The sequence below is a fragment of the Chiloscyllium punctatum genome, chromosome 9, assembly GCF_047496795.1.
Source record: "Chiloscyllium punctatum isolate Juve2018m chromosome 9, sChiPun1.3, whole genome shotgun sequence".
NCBI classification, from domain to species: domain Eukaryota; kingdom Metazoa; phylum Chordata; class Chondrichthyes; order Orectolobiformes; family Hemiscylliidae; genus Chiloscyllium; species Chiloscyllium punctatum.
Genome location: NC_092747.1, coordinates 1,571,370 through 1,594,773, shown reverse-complemented (window position 1 = coordinate 1,594,773; position 23,404 = coordinate 1,571,370). Strand labels below are relative to the sequence as shown.

The 23,404-nt window shown below is 46.9% G+C and overlaps 1 protein-coding gene across 1 annotated transcript in view; it reads right to left on the bottom strand.

Moving 5' to 3' along the window:
• smpd1 (sphingomyelin phosphodiesterase 1) overlaps positions 1-506 on the bottom strand; it is a 14,094-nt gene extending 13,588 nt beyond the window's left edge. The window contains exon 1 of the mRNA XM_072576639.1: positions 322-506. Coding sequence (XP_072432740.1) covers positions 322-480 — 159 coding nt within the window. The 5' untranslated portion in view covers positions 481-506. The remainder of the gene's footprint in view (positions 1-321) is intronic.
• Between the last annotated feature and the right edge of the window lie 22,898 nt (positions 507-23,404).

The window sequence follows — 23,404 nt, the reverse complement described above, 5'->3', positions numbered from 1 at the left end:
GGGGGGGGAGAGAGGGAGGGGGGGGGGGGAGAGAGGGAGGGGGGGGGGGGGAGAGAGGGAGGGGGGGGGGGAGAGAGGGAGGGGGGGGGGAGAGAGGGAGGGGGGGGGGAGAGAGGGAGGGGGGGGGGGAGAGAGGGAGGGGGGGGGGGGAGAGAGGGAGGGGGGGGGGGAGAGAGGGAGGGGGGGGGGAGAGAGAGAGGGGGGGGGGGGAGAGAGAGGGAGGGAATGGGTTGGGGGGGCGGGGTGGAGGCGGTGTCCCCCCAGTGTCCCCGTCCCCGTCCCCGTCCCCGTCCCCGTCCCCGTCCCCGTCCCCGGGCCTACCTTCAGCGCCAGGTCCAGGCCGGTGAAGAGGCCCCAGCAGGCAGAGCACGACAGGTTCTTCCAGCTCAGGCCGGGGTCCAGGACCGCGGTCCCCGGGTTCGGGCCGATTGCCAGGAACCAGAGGCCGAGAGACACCGAGAAGATGAGCCGGATCGCCATCAGGAGACAGCGGAGAGTGTGAGAGAGAGGGCGGGGCCTGGGGGCGGGGACAGGGGGCGCGGGGGCGGGGCCTGGGGGAGGGGACAGGGGGCGCGGGGGCGGGGCCTGGGGGAGGGGAGGGGACAGGGGGCGCGGGGCGGGGCCTGGGGGAGGGGACAGGGGGCGCGGGGGCGGGGGCGGGGCTGGGGGAGGGGACAGGGGGCGCGGGGGCGGGGCCTGGGGGAGGGGACATGGGGCGCGGGGGGCGGGGCCTGGGGGATGGGGCGGGGCTGGGGGAGGGTACAGGGGGCGGGGCCTGGGGGAGGGGCCGGGGGCGCGGGGGCGGGGCCTGGGGGAGGGGACCGCGGGGGCGTGGCTGGGCGCGGGGGCGGGGCCTGGGGGAGGGGGCGGGGCTTGGGGAACAGGGGCTGCGGGGGCGGGGCCTGGGGTGGGCGGGGCGGGGCCTGGGGGAGGGAGAAGGCGGTGCGGTGCGGTGCGGGGCGGGGCCTGGGGGTAGGTCGCGGGGGCGGGTCCTGGGGGAGGGGGAGGGAGCAGGGGGCGCGGGGCGGGGCCTGGGCGCGGGGTCGGGGCCTGGGTGCGGGGGCGGGGCCTGGGGCGGGGGCAGTGGAAGGGGCGGGACACGGGAGGGGGCGGTATCTGTAGGCGGGACCTGGGGAGGCGGCGGGGACTGGGAATGGGGCACGGGCACGGGGCTGGGAGCGAGGCACTGGGATGGGGCGGAGTCTATGTCGTGGACGGGGCGGGGCCTGTGGGCGGGGCCTATGTCGTGGACGGGGCGGAGTGTGTGGGCGGGGCCTGGGGAAGGGTGGGGTCAGAGTGGAGCTGGTGTTGGTCTGGGGTGTACAATGTTACAATCACATGACACCAGCTTATAGTCCAACAGGTTTAATTGGAAACACACTAGCTTTTGGAGCGCTGCTCCTTCATCGGTAGTAGGACCATAAGATGCAGAATTTATAGCAAAAGATTACAATGTCATGCAAGTAAGATGATATATTTAATAAATCTCAATTGTTGTTAAGGATACAGTCACACCATAGAGTCATGGAGCCCAGAAACAAAGCATTCGATACATCTTGTCCACCCAAACTAGACATCCCAATTTAACCTCGTCCCTTTTTCTTTCAACTGTGGGATGCCTGGTCTCGGCAGCACTAACTGGGCCAGCATTTATTGCTCATCCAGAGACTTAAGAAAGAGGTGGTGCACTTGCTAGCACTTGGCCCATATCCCTCTAAACCCTTCCTATTCATATTCCCATCCATTTGCCTTTTAAATATTGTAATTGTACCAGCCTCCGCTACTTTCTCTGGCAAGTCATTCCATACACGCATCATATTCTGCTTGAAAAGGTTACCTCTCAGTCCTTTCTTTCCCCACTCACCTTTGGACTTTCCCCACGTTAGGAAAAACTTTGGCTTTTCACCCCTCATGATTTTATGAACCTCTATAATCTTCTCAAAACTTGCTAACCTCTATAATGTCACCCCTCAACCTCCAACACTCCAGGGAAAAAGTTTCAGTCTATTCAGCCTCTCCATGTAACAAACCCTCCAGTTCTTGCAACATACATGTATATCTTTTCTGCACCCTCTCAAGTTTAACAACATCCTTCCTATAGAAAGGCAATTAGAATTGTAAGCAGTATTGTCACCAGTGTTCTAAATAAAAGCAAATTACTGCAGATGCTGGAATCTGAAACCACAAGAGAAAGTGCTAGAAAATCTCAGCAGGTCTGGCAGTGTCTGGATGGAGAGAAAAGAGCTAACAAAGGGTCAGTTAGACTCGAAACATCAGCTCTTTTCTCTCTTTACAGATGCTGACAGACCTGCTGAGATTTTCCAGCATTTTCTCTTTTGGTCACTGTTGAAGTCCACAGTTTCCTCATTTTCCCTTCCCCCACCTCACACTAGTTCCTAACTTCCCGCTCAGCACTGTCCCCATGACTTGTCCGGACTTGTCCTACTGCCTATCTCCTTTTCCAACCTATCCACTCCACCCTCTCCTCCCTGACCTATCACCATCATCCCCTCCCCCACTCACTTATTGTACTCTATGCTACTTTCTCTCACCCCCACCCTCCTCTAGCTTATCTCTCCACGCTTCTGGCTCTCTGCCTTTATTCCTGATGAAGGGCTTTTGCCCAAAATGTCAATTTTGCTGCTCCTTGGATGCTGCCTGAACTGCTGTGCTCTTCCAGCACCACTAATCCAGAATCTAGTTTCCAGCATCTGCAGTCATTGTTTTTACCAAATGCCTTCTTGTCCTCCTGCAATGCCACTTTCAAGGAACTATCCACCTGCACCCCCAGATCCTTTTGTTTGGCAACACACTCCAGGACCATTAACCTGCCCTGGTTTGCCTTACCAAAATGTAATACCTGACATTTATTTAAACTAAACTTCATCTGCCACTCCTTGACCCATCTGATCAGCATCCTATTGTACTTTGAGCATCTTCTTCACTCTCCATCACACCAACTATTTTGGTATCATCTGCAAACTTACTAACCATATATATTCTTACTAACCTCCTATATTCACATCCTAATCATTTATATAAATGATAAAAAGCAGTGGACCTAGAACTGATCTTTGTGACAACCGCTGGTCTCATGTCTCCAGTGAAAAAACAACACTCAACTACCACCGTCTGTCTCCTACCTTCAAGCCAACTTTGCATCTAATTGGCTAGTTTCCCTTGATTCTAAGTGATCTAATCTTGTTAATCAGCCTATCACGCTGGACCTTGTCAAATGCTTTCCTACAGTCTGCATACTGCTCAGCCCTCAAGTTGCTTTGCCACTTCAAAAAAACTTAATCAAGTTTGTGAGACACTATTTCCCATGCAGAAAGCCATGTTGACTTTCCCTAATCAGTCCTTACTTTTCCAAATACATGTCAATCCTGTCCCTCAGGATTGCCTCCAACAACTTATCCACCACTGATGTCAGACTCATTGGCCAATTGTTCACTGGCTTTTCCTTGCCACCTTTCTTAAACAGTGGCACCACGTTAGCCAACCTTCTGGCACTTAACCTGTGACTATTGATGATACAAATATCTCAGCAAGGGGCCCAGCAGTCACTTCCCTAGCTTCCCACAGAGTTCTGGGAAACTTCTGATCAGATTCTGGGGATTTGTTTTCCTTTATGTATTTTAAGATTCCTACATCTCCTCTTTTCAAGGCATCACTATTTATTTCCTCAAGTTCCCTAAGCTTCCATATCCTTCTCCACAGTAAATACTTACACAAAATATTAATTTAGTATGTCATCCATCTCTTGTGGTTCCACACATAGATGGCCATGTTGATCTTTAAGGGGCGCCGTTCTCTCCCTAGTTACTCTTTTGCCCTTAACATGCTTATAGAATTGCTTTGGGTTCTGTTTAACTTTATTTGCCAAAGCTGTCTCATATCTCCTTTTTGCCCTCCTGACTTCCCTTCTACTGCCTGTATACTCTTCAGGATCTGCTGTCTATACCTGACATGCTTCATTCTTTTCTTGATCAGAGCCTCAATTTCTCTCGTCATCCAGCATTCCCTACACCTACCAACCTTCATACTAACAGAAACATAGTGCCTCTGAACTCTCATTATCACATTTTTGAAGGCCTCCCATTTCCCAACCATCCCCATATCTGCGAATAACCTCCCCCAATCAACTGTACACTGATGACATCATCAAAGTTGGTCGAATCTCAGATGGCGTTGAAATAGACTATAGACGGGAGGTGGAAGACCTGGAAAAATGGTGCACTGAGAACAACCTAGCTCTCAATGCCGACAAAACCAAGGAACTAATTATTGACTTTCGGCGGGACGTTACTCATGTCCCCTCCACATTAACAGCACAGAGGTGGAACGAGTGGTAAGTGTCAAGCTCCTGGGAGTGGTCATCTACAACAGGCTTTCTTGGACTCTTCATGTGGACACACTGGTTACAAAGGCCCAACAACATCTCTTTCAGACAGCTGAGGAAATTTGGCATGATGGTAAATACCCTTGCCAACTTTTATAGGTGTGCCATCGAGAGCATTCTGTCTGGATGTATCACTATCTGGTATGGCAACTGTACCATTCAGGATCGGAGATGGTTACAGAGAGTGGTGAACTCGGCCCGAACAATCACAAACCCAACCTCCCATCTACAGAATCCATCTACCAGGCCCACTGTCAAGGAAAGGCCACCAGCATTCTCAAAGATCCATCCCACCCTGGCAATGTTTTTCTACAACCTCTACCATCAGGGAGAAGGTACAGAAGCACATGCACCAGTTCAGTTTCAAAACAGTTTCTACCCAACTGTTGGTTCAAAACTGAATGTATTCACAAACTCTTAACATTCACCTGTACCTGCGTTTTGTTTTTGCCGCTGTTTACCTATTATTTACTATCGATGCTACTTAACTCTGTGATCTGCCTGTGTTGCTCACAAGACAAAACTTTTCACTGTGCCTCGGTACACAGGACAATGAATTCAATTCAATTCAATTCAAATTGGTCTTACTCCAATTCAGAGCTTTAACATTTTATTCAGTTCTATCCTTTTCCATAACTACATTAAAACTAATGGAATTATGATCACTGGCCCCAAAGTGCTCTGCCACTGAACCTCGGTCACGTACTCTGCATTTTCCCAACAGAAGGTTACTGGGTATATTCACATAATAAATAAAAAACAAAAACAGAAATTGCTGGAGAAGCTCAGCAGGTCTGGCAGCATCTGCGGAGAGAAATCAGAGCAAACATTCTGAGGAAGGGTCACTCAACTGAAAAACTAACTCTGATTTGTCTCCACAGATGCTGCCAAATCTGCTGAGCTTTTCTAGCAATTTTTGTTTTTGTTTCTGATTTACAACATCTGCAGTTATTTCGGTTTTTATTGAATAAGAAAGTTCTCTTGTACACACTTAACAAATTGCTCCCATCCAAGCCCTTAACATTTTGACAGTCCCCGTTAATGTTTGGAAAATTAAAATCCTCTACCAGTGCAATCCGACTTTTCTGCTGATATCTGAGATCTTTTTACATATTGACTTCTCCAATTACCCCTTGACTCTCTGGGCCTGTAAGACAAGCCCAACAAGGTGGTTATAATTTTCTTATTTCTCAGTTCCACCCATATAAATTAATTGGACAATCTCCCAGGAATATCATCCCGAAGTACAGCGGTAACAGTATCCCGAACCAAATACATCACTCCCTCCATCCTGTCCTGCTCCCCCTTTCCTAAACCCTGGAACATTAAGCTGCCAGTTCTGTCCATCCCTGAGCCACGTCTCTGTAATCTCTATGATATCCCCGTCTTATGTTTCTAACCAGCCCTGAGTTCATCTGCTTTCCCTGTCAGGCCTCTTGTCTGCTTCGTCTATTTAACTCGTTTCCCTTATCTATTCATCAGCCTCAGACTTTTCTCTTTTCTTCCTATCTCTTGGGTTCTCCCCATCCCCAATTTCCTGGTTTAAAGCCTCCCAAGTAGCACTAGCAAATCTTCCTGTCAGTGTGTTAGTCACCTTCCAATCCAGGTGGAACTCATCCTGCTTCTACAGGTCATCTCTACCCCAGGAGAGATCCCAATGATCCAAAAATGTGAATCCTTCACCCATGAACCAGCTCCTCAGTGGCTCTATCTTCCTATTCCTACTATAACAGGATAAATTCTCTGTGGTAATTAGAGGACTTAGGGAAAATACCAAAAATAGGGCATAAGTAAATAACAGTGTGAAGATGAGCAACAGATCAGATAAGTGATCAGAATATAAAGTATGGCAGATAAAGACTAAAGGAGGAAGGAATCAATGAGAGGAAGCTAGGAATGTAAAAATCTGTTTGTAAGATTTTCTACAGGCATTTCATCATGAAAAGAGTAAGTAAAGTGAATGTTGGTAGACATTAGAATGAGATATTATTAGTAGATCATAAGAAAATGGTGGATGAAATGAACAATATATTACTTCCTTTTTTTATTCATTTGTGGGATGTGGGTGTCATTGTCTGAGCCCATCCCTAGTTGCCCCCTTGAGAAGGTGGGGGTGAGCTGCCTTCTTGAACTGCTGCAGTCCATGTGCTGTAGGTAGATCCACAATGCCTTTAGGGAGGGGATCCAGGATTTTGACCCAGCAACAGTAACAGAATGGCAATATATTTCCAAGTCAGGATGGTGGGTGGCTTCCAGAGGAAGTGGTAGTATTCCCATGCATCTGCTGCCCTTGTCCTTCTGGATGGAAGTGGTCATGGGTTTGGAAGGTGCCATGACTAAGAATCTTTGGCAAATTTCTGCAGTGCATCATGAAGATGGTACACACACTGCTGCTACTGAGCATCAGTGGAGGGACTGGATGTTTGTGGACATGATGCCAATCAAGTGACTGCTTTGTCTTCGGTGGTGCTTGAGTGTTGTTGGAGTTGCCCCCATCCAGGCAAGTGGGGAGTATTCCATCACACTCCTGATTTGTGCCTTAGATGATGAACAGGCTTTGGGGTGTCAGGTGGGGAGTTCCTCACTGCAGCATTATTAGTCTCTGACCTGCTCTTGCAGCCATTGTGTTTACAGGGAGAGACCAATTGTATTTCTGGTCAATGGTAACCTGCAGACTGGTGATAGTGGGGGATTCAATGATGTTAACACTATTGAAAGTCAAGGGGCGGTAGTCAAATTGTCCCTTATTGATGATGGTCATAGCCTGGCATTTGTTTGGTAAAAATGTTACTTGCCACTTGTTAGCCCAAGCCTGGATAATGTCCAGATCTTGTTGCATTTGAACATTGACTGCTTCAGTATCTGAGGAGTGGTATATGGTGCTAAGCGTTGTGCAATCTTCAGTGAACATCCCCATTTCTGACCTTATAATGGAGGGAAGGTCGTTGATGAAGCAGATGAAGATGGTTGGGCAGAGGACATTAACCTGAGGAACTCCTGCAGAGATGTCCTGCAGCTGAGCTGACTGACCCTCCAACAACCACAACCATCTTCCTATGTGTCAGGTATGACTCCAACACTGAAGAGTGTGCCCCCTGAGACCCATTGAGTCCAGTTTTGCAACTGTACTGAGGAGGTTGGATCTGCCTCCAACTCCTGATGAACTTCATCCTAGGGTTTGAAAAGAATTGCTAATAAACGAGTTGATGAGCTGGCGTTAATTTTCCAAAGTGTTCTCAATTCAGGAAGAGTTCCATCAGATTGGAAAGTCACAAATATAACTCCTCCATTCAAGAAGAGAGGCCTGTTAGCATGTCATCTGTCATGGTGAAGTTGTCCAAATTGATCTTTAAGGAGAGTATTGGGACACACTGAGACACATCTGAGGTAGAAGCACAGTATCAGTGTGAGGGAGTCTTCACCCGAGTGAGACAGGGCCTGAGTGAGAATTTCTGGGCAAAATGGAAATTCAGCTGGAAAATCCCTTTCAAAGTTCACTTTTTTAGTAGAAGTCAGACCCAGAAAAAACACAGCTTTTATATACGAGAAGGCAATGAGCTAGTGATAATGTGACTGGATGAGCATTCCAGAGCTCTTGGCCAATTGGGGGCATGGTTCAAATCACACCATGGCAGATTGTGGAATTTCAAATGGACATCAGCATTCCCTTTTCGCTTTCCTTAAAGACCTTCATTTGTGTTTTTGGTTACACTTCAGCCACATGCTCCTAATCTTATTTCTCTCTTCGACTCTATTTTGATTTAATCCCTGCCCTCATTTTCACTTTTTTGATCACTCAGCATTGCTCTTGTTGTGAAGGGTACTGCGTGTCACTGGTCACCCGGCTGCTTCCTTCCTTCCTGGTGGTGGAATATAAATAAAGATTTCTGCACTCGTTGTTCTTCACTGCATCCTACACCAGCACACACACAACATGGGTGCTGGGGAAGAAATAAGCACTCCTGCTGTTAGGCAGAAGTAAAAAAATATATAAACAGGGGATTTAGAACTTTCTCAGAAGAGGAAAGAAAAAACAATATGTCAGTAGGTGAGATGTTCTGGAGGATGCCAATTCCTCGGTGGCTTTTGGCACGCCCTCAGGTGTCTGTTTCTTTATCTGGTTGACTTTAATCTATCATGATCTAGGTATAGTAGGAACACCATCTGTCGTTTTTTTCCTGAGGTGACTGTGCATTCAGGGATTTGTACAATGTTGTGGTATTCTCCACTAAGGTACCATCAATGTCAAATGGTTCAGTTATTGTTCTGTCCTCAGGTACATCTTTTAAAAATATTATTTGCAAATCATAAATTGACATCATCCCTGGCACATTCTCTTTGGTTGCCAAGAGTTGATCTTCATATCTCTCCATTGTCTCTTGTCTGGATGGTATTGTGCTCAGTGTGTGCTACTCTCACCTGTATGATGTAGGACACTGGCTCAGTGTGTGCTACTCTCACCTGTATGATGTCGGACACTGGTTCAGTGTGTGCTCCCCTCACCTGTATGATGTAGGACACTGGCTCAGTGTGTGCTACTCTCACCTGTATGATGTAGGACACTGGCTCAGTGTGTGCTACTGTCACCTGTATGATGTAGGACACTGGTTCAGTGTGTGCTACTCTCACCTGTATGATGTAGGACACTGGCTCAGTGTGTGCTACTCTCACCTGTATGATGTAGGACACTGGCTCAGTGTGTGCTACTCTCACCTGTATGATGTAGGACACTGGCTCAGTGTGTGCTACTCTCACCTGTATGATGTAGGACACTGGCTCAGTGTGTGCTACTGTCACCTGTATGATGTAGGACACTGGTTCAGTGTGTGCTACTCTCACCTGTATGATGTAGGACACTGGCTCAGTGTGTGCTACTCTCACCTGTATGATGTAGGACACTGGCTCAGTGTGTGCTACTCTCACCTGTATGATGTAGGACACTGGCTCAGTGTGTGCTACTCTCACCTGTATGATGTAGGACACTGGCTCAGTGTGTGCTACTCTCACCTGTATGATGTAGGACACTGGCTCAGTGTGTGCTACTCTCACCTGTATGATGTAGGACACTGGCTCAGTGTGTGCTACTCTCACCTGTATGATGTAGGACACTGGCTCAGTGTGTGCTACTCTGATGGCTGGTGGTCATTTCTCATCAGTGTGTAATTCCTTGCCTTCACTTCTTGACCTTTGTGGTAAATGTAGCATTTGACGCTGTTCTCTTATTGGAAAACCTGATTCTGTTGCTTTCTATCAACAATGTCTTTTGCCAGGGATGGTTTCAGCAAACCAGATACTGTGTACAACTGATGCTTTATCATGAGCAATGTTGGAGAAGTTTGAGTCATCATGTGGGTTAATTTCTGGAATGTTTACAAAAATTAGTTCACTCTTATAGACAGTGATCCTTGTTCTCAAGTTAAGAACAAAGAACATTACAGCACAGGAACAGGCCCTTCAGCCCTCCAAGTCTGTGCCGATTCAGATCCTCTATCTCAATCTGCCTCCTATTTTCTAAGGATCTGTATCCCTCTGCTCCCTGCCCATTCATGTATCTGTCTAGATACACCTTAACTGATGTTCCCCACCCTTACCACCTCCGCTGGCAACTCATTCCAGGCACCCACCAATCTCTGTGAAGAACTTTCCATGTATATTTCCCCTAAACGTTTCCTCTCTCACTTTGAACTCGTGACCCTGAGTAATTGAGTCCTCCACTCTGGGAAAATGCTTCTCGTTATCCACCCTGTCTACACCTCTCATGATTTTGTCAGCCTCAATCAGGTCCCCCTCAACCTCCTTCTTTCCAATGGAAATAATCCTAATCTACTCAACCTCTCCTCATAGCTAGCACTCTCTATACCAGGCAACATCCTAGTGAACCTCCACTGCACCCTCTTCAAAGCATTCACATTCTTTTGGTAATGTGGTGACCAGAACTGGACGCAGTATTCCAAATGCGGCCAAACCAAAGTCTTATATAACTGTAAGAAAAAAGGAGAAAGTGAGGACGGCAGATGCTGGAGATCAGAGTCGAGAGTGTGGTGCTGGAAAAGCGCAGCAGATCAGGCAGTTCCAAGGAGCAGGAGAATCGATGTTTCGGCCATGAGCCCTTCATCAGGAATGAGGCTTGTGGGCCGGGGCTGAGAGATAAATGGGGGGGGGGGGGGGGGGGGGAGTGGGGTTAGGGGGAGGTAGCTGGGAAAGTGATAGATGGATGAAGGTGGGGGAGAAGTAGATAGTTCGGGGTGGGAGGCGTGGGGGGTGGAGTGATGGACAGGTCCAGAGGGCGGTGCCGAGTTGAAGGCTTGGGACTGGGATAATGTGGGGGAGGGGAATGAGGAAGCTGGTGAAATCCACATTTATCCCATGTGGTTGCAGGATTCCTAGGTGGAATATGAGGCACTCTTCCTCCAGGCGTCGGGTGGTAATGGTTTGGTGATGCAGGAGGCCCAGGACCTGCATGCCTTTGACGGAGTGGGAGGGGGAGTCGAAGTGTTCAGCCACGGGGTGGTGGGGTTGGTGGGGGCGGTTGGCCCAGAGATGTTCTCTGAAACAATCCACAAGAAGGCGTCCTGTCTCCTCCATGTAGAGGAGACCACACAGAGTGTAACGGATATAGTAGATGACACTGGTAGAGGTTCAGGTATATTTCTGATGGATGTGGAAGGATCCCATGCGGCCTTGGATGGACGTGAGGGGAGTGGTGTGGGCACAGATTTTGCACTTCCTGCAGTGGCAGGGGAAGGTGCTGGGAGTGGGGTCTGGGCTGGTGGAGGGTGTGGACCTGACGAGGGAGTTGCGGAGGGAATGGTCCTTCTGGAACGCTGGTGGGGGTGGGGAGGGAAATATATCTTTGGCGGTGCAGTCCGTTTGGAAATAGCGGAGCAGAATGCAGTGTATAAAATGAGGTCATGGGCCTCTCAGTGCTTCTCGGGATCTTACTGTTCATCATAGAACATAGAACATAGAACATAGAACATAGAAGAATACAGCGCAGTACAGGCCCTTCAGCCCTCGATGTTGCGCCGATCAAAGCCCACCTAACCTACACTAACCCACTATCCTCCATATACCTATCCATTGCCCGCTTAAATACCCATAAAGAGGGAGAGTCCACTACTGCTACTGGCAGGGCATTCCATGAACTTACGACTCGCTGAGTGAAGAACCTACCCCTAACATCAGTCCTATATCTACCCCCCCTTAATTTAAAGCTATGCCCCCTTGTAATAGCTGACTCCATACGTGGAAAAAGGTTCTCACTGTCAACCCTATCTAACCCCCTAATCATCTTGTACATCTCTATCAAATCACCCCTAAACCTTCTTTTCTCCAATGAAAACAACCCCAAGTGCCTCAGCCTTTCCTCATAGGATTTTCCTACCATACCAGGCAACATCCTGGTAAACTTCCTATAATCCTTTGCCTTGTTTGTCCTGCCCAAGTGCACCACCTTGTGGTCAGGAGGTGAGGCCCCATGTGATCTGCTTGAAAGACAGTAGTATTGAACCTTTTGTTTCTTAATTTTTCTAATTTCCTAAGGTTTTGTACCGAGGTACTTTATGCCGAAGCTGTGCCCTAAGTGACGACTTTGTAAACTTTTCACTGCACTCATGTGAGTGCGTGACAATAAACTTCATTCTCATTCATATTTGTCTGGTTTTAATTTCATTTGCCACTGATCAGCTCATCTGACTAGCCCGTCTATATCCTCAGGTAATCTAAGGATATCCCCTTCACCAATCTTTGTATCATCCGTGAATTTACTGATCAACACTCTTACATTCAAATCTAAATCATTTTGTATAATCCATAAACAGCAATGGCCCCACAACTGGCCACTGTGGGACCTCACTGGACACATAATTGCAGTCTGTAAACTATCTCTCAACCATCACCCTCTGCTTTCTGTTACTCAACCATTTCTGGAAGCAATTAGCAAAATTTCCTTCTATCCCATCAGCTATCAGTCTCCCCTGCTGAACCTTACCAAAAGCCTCGCTGAAGTCCAAGTAGACTTTGTTGAATGCATTGCCCTCATCAGGACACCTGGTCACCTCTTCAAAAAATTCAATCCAGTTGATCAGATATGCCACCCCTGAATGAAGCTATGCTGGCTGTCCTTGATTAATCCCTTCCTCTCCAAATATAGATTAATTCTGTCCCTCGGAATTGGTTCTAATGGTTTTCCTATCTCTGAGGTTAGACTGACTGGTCTGTAATTGCTGGTTTACCTGTTGCTCCTTTCTTGAATAACAGTGCGACATCGGCTGTGCTCTCACTGTTGTCGGACAAGAATTGAAAATTATTGCCACACCACATGGTGAGCTTCTTCTGTGTTATTCCCCTGTTCGCTGGGGTGAATTATCCTTCTATTTTCCTTGCAGACCATACCTGCTTTAGGGCAGCGAAGGTGTTTTTTGATTTCATTTCTACTTTTTGTTGATGTGTCTCCGCGTTCTGTTGAGAGGACTAAGATTTGTTTTTTAACAAATTAGTGAATTGATCTGGTGGATCTAAAAATAGCTGGCAACCTTTTTCACAAAGGGTGGTGTGTGTATGGAGTGAGCTGCCAGAGGAAATGGTAGAGGCTGTTATGGTTACACAACATTTAAAAGTTATTTGGATAGATAAATAGATAGGAAAGGTTTAGAGGGATATGGACCAAACACAGACAAATGGTCAGCATGGGCTATTTGGACCAAAGGGTCTGTTACTGTGCTGTATGACCTTATGACGTCTTAATCGTCTCAGCACCATGGAAAACAAGCCCAATTTCTCTAATCTTTCCATGTATTTAAAATTGTTCTTTTCTATTATTTCCTAGTAAATCTCCTTTGAATTGTCCCCAGAGGTTTAACATTCTTCCTTAAATAAGCTGCTCAGTACTGAACACAATACTCCAAATGTGGTCTGACACATACTTTGTAGAGGTGTGGCATCATTTCCTTGCTTTTATATTCTATGCGCCCATTTATAAACTCAATGATCCTATGAGTCTTCTTAACAACTGTTTCAACTTGCCTGGCCACCTTCACAGAATTGTGCATGTGAATCCTGAGGTCCCTCAGTTCCTGTCCTCTCCTCGGTGTTGTACCATTGAGCCTGCATTGTCTCTCATGTTTCTTCTGCAAAACGCATCTCCCTCTTCATTTTGTTTTGGTTGTCTTTTGTCGATTTGTAAAACTTTCTGAATCCTCTGGCTTACCACTCATCTTGGCCACATGTATATTTTTTTCTTTCCATTTGATGCTATCTTTATAACTTCCCTGGTTAACCATGGTTGCTTTATCTCCTTCCCAGAATCCTCCTTCCTCACTGGGATGTATTTTTGCTCTGACCTATGAACAAGTTCCTTAACATTAGCTGCTTTGCCTCAACGGTCTTTGCTGCTAAACTCCTTTGTCAGTCTATTCCAATCAGCTCTACCCTTATTGCTTTGTAATTACTCTTTTTAAGTTCAGCACAGTGCTTCCAACCCAAGCTGTTCCCTCTCAAACTGAACGCTACATTTTACCATGTTATGATCCATTGTTTCCTCAGGGGTCTTTTATTCTGACAATTTAAGTATGCCATACATCATCAAACCCAAAACAGTGTAGATCCCTGGTTGGATCTACAGCACATGATGATGATTTATTTATTGTCACTTGTATTTTACAGTGAGTAAGACTCCAAAATACAGTGAAAAACTTCAATTGTTGTCACAATCTGGCACCGTTTTGAACAGTTTAAGAATGAAGAGAGCAAAAAGATAAAATGGAATATCTGTTTTCATTCCGCAGCTTCCACCGCCAATCCTGAGCCAGCTCACCAGTGACACCCACACTGCCATCTTTGTTGTTCCAGCAGCAGGAAGTCATAGAGTCATAGAGATGTACAGTATGGAAACAGACCCTTCGGTCCAACCCGTCCATACTGACCAGATATCCCAACCCAATCTAATCCCACCTGCCAGCACCCGGCCCATATCCCTCCAAACCCTTCCTATTCATATACCCATCCAAATGCCTCTTAAAAGTTGCAATTGTACCAGCCTCCACCACATCCTCTGGCAGCTCATTCCATACACGCACCACCCTCTGTATGAAAAAGTTGCCCCGCAGATCTCTTTTATATCTTTCCCCTCTCACCCTAAACCTATGCCCTCTAGTTCTGGACACCCTGACCCCAGGGAAAAGACTTTGCCTATTTACCCTATCCATGCCCCTCATAATTTTGTAAACATCCTTGTAAATCTTTTCTGAATCCTTTCAAGTTTCACAACATCTTTCCAATAGGAAGGAGACCAGAATTACAAGCAATATTCCAACAGTGGCCTAACCAATGTCCTGTACAGCTACAACATGACCTCCCAACTCCTGTACTCAATACTCTGACCAATAAAGGAAAGCATACCAAACGCCTTCTTCACTATCCTATCTACCTGTGACTACACTTTCAAGGAGCTATGAACCTGCACTCCAAGGTCTCTTTGTTCAGCAACACTCCCCAGCACCATACCAGGTGTGAGAGCGTCGAGCAGGAGGTTATTGCAGAGGTCACGGGGTCACATATTTGAGCAGTTGCTTTTCCCAAAACACTACTCGGGTAGTGTCTCCCACTCATCCTCCTCCTCTAACCAAACAGAAAGTTCTGTGCATCGGTTGATAAGGTGATAAGTGTTTTCTTTTGTGTTTCATTTTTTCAGCGGTCTATTTGGGAATTCAGAACAGTGGGAATGGAGGTTAGGTCAGTTGAATGTTCTTCCTGCAGAATATGGGAAGTAAAGGTCACCTCTAGTGTCCCTGCTGACTACATCTGTGGGAAATGCACCCAACTCCAGCTCCTTGAGAACTGTGTTAGGGAACTGGAGCTGGATGAACTTTGGATCATTCGGAAGGCGGGGGGGGGTAATTGAGAGGAGTTACAGAGAGGTAGTTACTCCATAGCCACGTGAAGAAGGTAGATGGGTTACAGTCAGGGGATGGAAAGGGAACCAGCAGGCAGTGCAGGGATCCCCTGTGGCCGTTCCCCTCAACAAGTACACCATTTTGGATACTGTTGGGAGAATGACTTACCAGAGGGAAGCAATGGGGCACAAGGCTCTGGCATACAGTCTGTCCCTGTTGCTCAGAAGGGAAGGGGGTAAGAGGAGCAGAGCATTAGTCATTGGGGACTCCATAGTTAAGGGGACAGACAGGAGGTTCTGTGGGAACGAGAGAGACTCACGGTTGGTGTGTTGCCTCCCAGGTGCCAGGGTCCGTGATGTCTCTGATCGTGTCTTTGGGATTCTTGAAGGGAAGGGGGAGCAGCCCCAAGTCGTGGCCCACATAGGCACCAATGACATAGGTAGGAAGAGAGATGGGAATTTAAGGCAGAAATTCAGAGAGCTAGGGTGGAAGCTTAGAGCTAGAACAAACAGTGTTGTTATCTCTGGTTTGTTGCCCATGCCATGTACTAGTGAAGCGAGGAACAGGGAGAGCGTGGAGCTGAACACGTGGCTGCAGGGATGGTGCGGGAGGGAGGGTTTTGGATTCTTGTGTAATTGGAGCTCTTTCTGGGGAAGGTGGGACCTCTACAAACAGCACGGTCTACACCTGAACCAGAGGAGTACCAATATCCTGGGGGAGATATTTGCTATTGCTCTTCCGAGGTGGGGCAGGGAGTAGTTAAACTAATGCAGCAGGGCAATGGGACCCTGAATTGTAGTTCCAGTGTCCAGGAGGTTGAGTGTAGTGAGGTCAGGGTTAGGTTTACAAGGTCGCAAGAGGGCACCAGCAATCTGGAAGTTGGTTTGAAATGTGTGTACTTCAACACCAGGAGCATCCGGAATAAGGTGGGTGAACTTGCAGCATGGGTTGGTACCTGGGATTTCGATGTTGTGGCCATTTCGGAGACATGGATAGGGCAGGGTCAGGAATGGTTGTTGCAGGTTCCGGGATTTAGATGTTTCAGTAAAAACAGAGAAGATGGTGAAAGAGGTGGGGGTGTGGCATTATTAATCAAGGATAGTATTACAGCAGCTGAGAGAATGTTTGAGGACTCATCCATTGAGGTAGTTTGGGTTGAGGTTACAAACAGGAAGGGAGAGGTCACCCTGTTGGGAGTTTTCTATCGGCCTCCGAAAAGTTCCAGGAATGTAGAGGAAAGCATAGCAAAGATGATTCTGGATAGGAGCGAGAGTAACAGGGTAGTTGTTATGGGGGACTTTACCTTCCCCAATATTGACTGGGAATACTATAGTTCAAGTAGTTTGGATGGGTCAGTTTTTGGTCAATGTGTGCAGGAGGGTTTTCTGACACAGTATGTGGCCAGGCCAACAAGGGGTGATGCCATGTTGGATTTGGTACTGGGGAATGAGCCTGGCCAGGTGTTACATTTGGAGGTAGGTGAGCACTTTGGCGAGAGTGACCACAATTTGGTTATGTTTACAATTGCAATGGGCAGGGAGAGGTATATACCACAGGGGAAGAGGTAGAGCTGGGGGAAAGACAATTAAGATGTGATTAGGCAAGTTTTAGGATGCATAGGATGGGGAAGGAAACTACAGGGATGGACACACTTGAAATGTGGAGCTTATTCAAGGAACAGCTACTGCGGGTCCCTGGTAAGTGTATACCTATCAGCAGGGAGGTAGTTGTCGAGAGAGGGAGCCATGGTTTACTAAAGAAGTTGAAGCACTTGTTAAGAGGAAGACAGACACTTATGTGAGGATGAAGCGTGAAGACTTAGTTACAGGGCTTGAGAGTTATAAGTTAGCCAGAAAAGATGCAAAGAGAGGGCTAAGAAGAGCCAGGAGGAGACATGAGAAGTTAGTGGTGCTTAGGATCAAGGCCTTCTAGATGTATATCAGGAATAAAAGAATGACTAGAGTAAGATTAGGGCCAATCAAAGATACTAGTGGAAAGTTGTGTGTGGATCTGAGGACATGGGGGAAGCACTTAATAAATACTTTTCATCGGTTTTCACATTGGAAAGGGGCAATGTTAGTGAGAATACGGAGATACAGGTTACATGATTAGAGGGGATTGAGGTTGACAAAGAGGAGGTTTTAGCAATTTTGGAAGATCTGAAAATAGATAAGATCCCTGGGCCGGATGGGATTTATCTTTGGATTCTTTGCAAAACCGGGGAGGAGATTGCAGACCCGCTGGATTTGTTCTTTATATCGTCATTGTCTACAGGAATAGTGCCAGAAGACTGGACGATAGCAAATGTTGTTCCCTTGTTTAAGGAGGGGAGTCGGGACAACCCTGGTAATTATAGGCCAGTGAGCCTTACTTCGGTTGTGGGTAAGGTGTTGGAAAAGGTTATAACAGATAGGATTTATAATCATCTGGAAAGGAATAAGTTGATTAGGGATCGTCAGCACGGTTTTGTGAAGGGTAGGTCATGCCTCACTAACCTTATTGAGTTCTTCGAGAAGGTGACAAAACAGGTAGATGAAGGTAAAGTGGTTGCTATGGTGTATATGGATTTCAGTAAGGAGTTTGAGAAGGTTTCATACGGTAGACTATTACACAAAATGCAGTTTTGGGATTGAAGATGATTTGGTGGTTTGGATCAGAAATTGGCTAGCTGAAAGAAAACAGAGGGTTGTGGTTGATGGGAAATGTTCATCCTGGAGCTCAGTTACCAGTGGTCTGCCGCAAGGATCTGTTTTGGGGCCACTGCTGTTTATCATTTTGATAAATAGTCTGGATGTGGGTGTAGAAGGATGAGTGAGTAAATTTGCGGATGACACGAAGGTAGACAGAGTTGTGGATAGTACCGAAGGATGTGGGGAGTTACAGAGGGATGTAGATAAGATGTAGAGCTGGGCTGAGAATTGGCAAATGGAGTTAATGCGGAAAAGTGTGAGGTGACTCACTTCAGAAGAAGTGATAGGAATGCGGAGTACTGGGTTAATGGTAAAATTCTTGAGAGTGTAGCTGAACAGAGAGATCTCGGTGACCAGGTGCATAAATCCCTGAAAGTTGCCACCCAGGTTGATAGGGTTAAGGAGGCATGTGGTGTGTTGGCGTTTATTGGTATGGGGATTGAGTTTTAGAGCCACGAGGTCATGCTTCAGCTGGACAAGAGACTGGCAAGGCCACACTTGGAGTATTGTGTACAGTTCTGGTCACCGCATTATAGGAAGGATGTGGAAACTTTGGAAAGGGTTCAGAGGAGATTTATTAGGATGTTGCCTGGAATGGAAGGAAGGTCTCACTAGGAAAGGCTGAGGGAACTGAGGCTGTTTTCATTGGAGAGAAGGTTGTGAGGTGAGAAATATAATCGAGACATATAAGATAATCAAAGGGTTAGATTGGGTAGACAGTGAGAGCCTTTTTCCTCGGACGGTGATGGCTAACACATGGGGATATAGCTTTAAATTGAGGGATGATAGATTTAAGACAGATATTGGGGCAGTTTCTTAAATCAATGTAGTAGGGATATGGACTGGCCTACCTACAACAGTAGTAGACTCTCTGACGTTACAGGCATTTAAATGGGCATTGGACATACATATGGATAAAAATGGAATGGTGTAGGTTAGATGGGCTTCAGCTTATTTTCACAGGTCAGCACAACATTGACGGCCGAAGTGCCCGTACTGTGCTGTAATGTTCTCTGTTCCTCCACCATCTCGCCGCCACCTGTGACAGACCCAACGTGCTTTAGGTGCCATCTCTTGGGCCACTGGGCCCACCACTCAACATGCCCTGTGCTAAACCCACATCTGCCCCACCATCAGGAGTCCCCAATGCCGTTGCTGCCTTGATAATACCAGGAGGCCCTATTCCAGCTGCTGTCTCACCAGTGCCAGGAGACCCTTCTCCAGGTCTACACCAACTGGGGCTGCATGGTGGCTCAATGGTTAGCACTGCTGCCTCATAGCACCAGGGACCGGAGTTTGATTCTAGCCTTGGGTGACTGTCTGTGCGGAATTCTCCATTCCTAGACGTGATGGTACAGAGAACACCAAATGGAGAATTCACCACAAAGGTTTACAGGAAAGCCACACACACAGACCAAGTCCTAAACTACGAAAGCAACCACCCCAACACACACAAACGAAGTTGCATCAAGACACTGATCAAAAGGGCCACAACACACTGCGGTACACCAGAACTGCAAAAAGAGGAAGAAGAACACCTACACAATGTATTCACCAAAAACGGATACCCCCGCAATTTCATCAACAGATGCCTAAGGGAAAGACAACGGAACAAGGACATGACACAACCCAAAGGACTAGCCACACTACCATACATCAAAAATATTTCTGAACTGACAACCAGACTACTGCAACCACTAGGACTCAGAACAGCACACAAACCAACAGCCACTCTCAGACAACAACTCACCAGGACGAAGGACCGATACCCAGCATGAGCAAAACCAATGTAGTGTACAAAATCCCATGCAAGGACTGCACAAAACACTTCATCGGACAAACAGGAAGACAGTTAACGATCCGCATCCATGAACACCAACTAGCCACGAAACGACACGAACAGCTATCCTTAGTAGCCACACACTCTGATGACAAGCAACATGAATTCGACTGGGACAACACTACTATTATAGGACAAGCCAAACAGAGAACAGCCAGGGAATTCCTAGAGGCATGGCACTCATCCATAGATTCAATCAACAAACACATCGACCTGGGCCCAATATACCGACCACTGCAGCGGGCAGCTGGAACCGACAACCGGAAGCGGCAGATTTAAACCACTACAAATGCCGGAGGAAACATCACAGAAGCGCTTCACAGGAGGCTCCCAAGCACCTGAGGATGTCACCTAGACAGGGGACGAAACGTTTGCAACACAAATTCCCAGCTCGGCGAACAGAACCACAAATCTTCTCACAGACTTTGAACTCTGTAGGGATTCTATAATTTGACCGAGTCGCTGGCTCTGCATCAAGAGTGCCACTCTTGCTGCCCTCCTCGGAGATGTCACGTTCCAGGCGCTGCCATCTTGAAGAGTCCGGTGGTGGTCCCGAACACCAGGACGATGTCCTTGCTGCTGCTGCTCGAAACACTGGGAAGAGCAGTGTCTACCACTTACAGCCACCGGAGGGTGCCACTCCACACACTGCCTGCTCTCACTAACCCACCAAGGAGGAGAAAAAGACAAGGACAGGAATGAGAAAGAGAGAGCAGGAGATAGAAAAACACAGAAAGCAGCTGACAGCAGGTGAGCCCTGGTAAAAGCCCACATGCAGTCCTGTTACTCCACAGCTTCCTGTGAAACTTGGCTGAATACACTGAATATTTTTCTCATGGCTTCCTCTGCCAATCTGATGATCTCAATCTAAGTGAAGATGCAAGTCCCCATAATTAATGTCACAGCTGTACAGCGTGGAAACAGACCTTCGGTCCAACTTGTCTATGCTGACCAGATATCCTAACCTAGTTCCATTTGCCAGCACTTGGCCCACATCCCTCCTATTCATATACCCATCCAGATGCTTTGTAAATGTTGCAATTGTACCAGCCTCCACCATTTCCAGTGGCAGCTCATTCCATACACGCACCAACCGGTGTGTGAAAAAGTTGCCCCTTTTAAATCTGTTCTCCTCTTGCCCTAAACCTATGTCCTCTAGTTCTGGACTCCCCCACCCCAGGGAAAAGATCGAGTGCATTTACCCTTTCGATGCCCCTCATGATTTTATAAACCTCGATAAGGTCACCCCTCAGCCTCCGACACTCCAGGGAAAACAGCCACAGCCTATTCAGCCTCTCCCTATAGCTCAAACCCTCCAACCTAGGCAACATAGAGTCATAGATTCCTACAGCACAGATACAGGTCCTTGGCCCAAACTGGTCTATGCTGACTAAAATGCCCACCCACGCTAACCCCATTTCCCTGCACTTGGCCCATATCCTGCTAATCCTTTCCTATCCACGTATTTGTCCAAATTCCTTTTAAATGTTATTAATGTAGCCAACTCATCCACTTCCTCTGGCAGCTCATCCTATGTGCGTACCACCCTCTGTGTAAAACAGTTGCCCCTCAAGTTCCCTTTTATTATTTGCCTCTCTAACCTTAAACTGATGCCCTCCAGTCCTTGATTCCCCAACCCTGGGAAGAAAACTGAGTGCATTCACCCAATCCGTGCCTCTCATGGTCTCATACACTTACATAAGATCCCCCCTCAGTCTCCTACACTCTAAAGAAAAAAGTCCTTGCTTGTCCAACCTCTCCCTGTAACTCAGACCCTTCAGTCCTGACAACATCTTTGTAAATTTCTTCTACGCTCTTTCCAGTTTAATAGCATCCTTCCTATAGCAAGGTGACCAAAACGTCCTGTACAACTGCAACATAATTTCCCAACTTCTGTATTCAATGCTTTGACTGACGTAGGCCAGTGTGCCAAAAGCCACCTTCACTGCCTTATCTACCTGTGACTCCACTCTCAGGGAACCGTGCACCTGAACCCCAAGGTCCCTCTGTTCCACTACACTCCCTGAGGCCCTACCATTCACCATGAAACTCCTACCTTGATCTGACTTTCCAAAATGCAAGATCTCACTTACCTATATTAAACTCCATTTGCCATTTCTCAGCCCACTTCCCTGATCAAGATTCTGCTGTAATTTCTGATAACCTTCCTCATCGTTCATGATACCTATTTTCACAAACTTACTCGTCAAGCCCTGTACATTCTCATCCAAATCATTGATATCGATAACAACAGCACTGGGCCCAGCACCGACCCCTGAGGCACTCCACTAGTCACAGGCCTCCATTCCAACAAGCATCCTTCCACTACTACTCTCTGCTTCCTACCATCAAGCCAACTGTGTATCCAATTTGCCAGCTCTAACCTTCTAACTCTAACAGGATCTAACCTTCCAGAGCAGCCTACCATGTGGAACTTATCAAGGGCCTTCCTGAAATCCATATAGACTACATCGACCGCCCTGCCCCCTCGTCAATGTTCCTGGTCACATCAAAGAACTCTAACAAATTTGTGAGGCATGATCTCCCGATCACAAAGCCATGCTGACTATTCCTAATCAAACCCTGTCTTTCCAAATGCATGTATATCTTATCGCAGAATTTTCAAGTAACTTACCCACCACAGATATTAGGCTTACTGATCTCTAGTTCGCAGGTTTTTCTTTGCAGCCCTTCTTAAATAAGGGCACAACATTTGCTACCAAGGACCTGACCCATGGCGAATGATGATGCAAAAATATCAGCCAGGGCCCCTGCGATTTCTTCTCTAGCCTCTTGCATCTTTGTAAATCATTTTTGAACTCTTTCAAATTTCATAAAATCCCTCCTATACTACTGTCTTTTCTAACATGCCCTCGTTATCTCCAGATTTTTTCTCTGTTCCACCATATATAGTGACTGTCAGGGGGCCTATAGACTCTTCCTACCAGCATCATCTTCCCCTTGTTATTTCTTACCTTCACCCATAAGGATTCAAATCTTCAAATCCAAAATCATTGATTGCTTTCATAATTATTCCATCCTGTAACAACAATTCTAACCCATCACCTTTCCTTTAAAAAAAAGTCTCGGACCTCTAACTATTTACCTTTGATTTCCTTGTGACCATGTTTCCATGATGGCTAGAAGATCACACCCATTAACCTTTATTTGTGCCATTAATTCATCCATTTTGTTCTGAATACAACTTGTATTCAAGTAAGGAGCCATTCATTTTGTTATTTTATAATTTACCATGCCAGGTTGAGTATCAACCTGCGTGAGTAGAAGCTTCCTGGTCAGCCATGTGATAAAATGAAAACTCTAGCATTGTTCCAGGTGACACCGTTTGTGTACAAGTGGCTAATGCTGCAGCAACACACTCTTCAAGGGTTAGTTGAAACGTTGGTGTGGGTAAGATTGGTGCTAAGGTGCAGGGTTTGATTCCCCTGTTCCAGTTGTGTGGGTATAGGGCAAGAAACGAGGTCCTATCTGTACTGGAGGTGTGGTGCTGTCAGCCAAACTTTACTTCAGTTCTGAAGAAAAAAAACAGTTGACTCTGGCTCCAATGTGTCTCCCAACT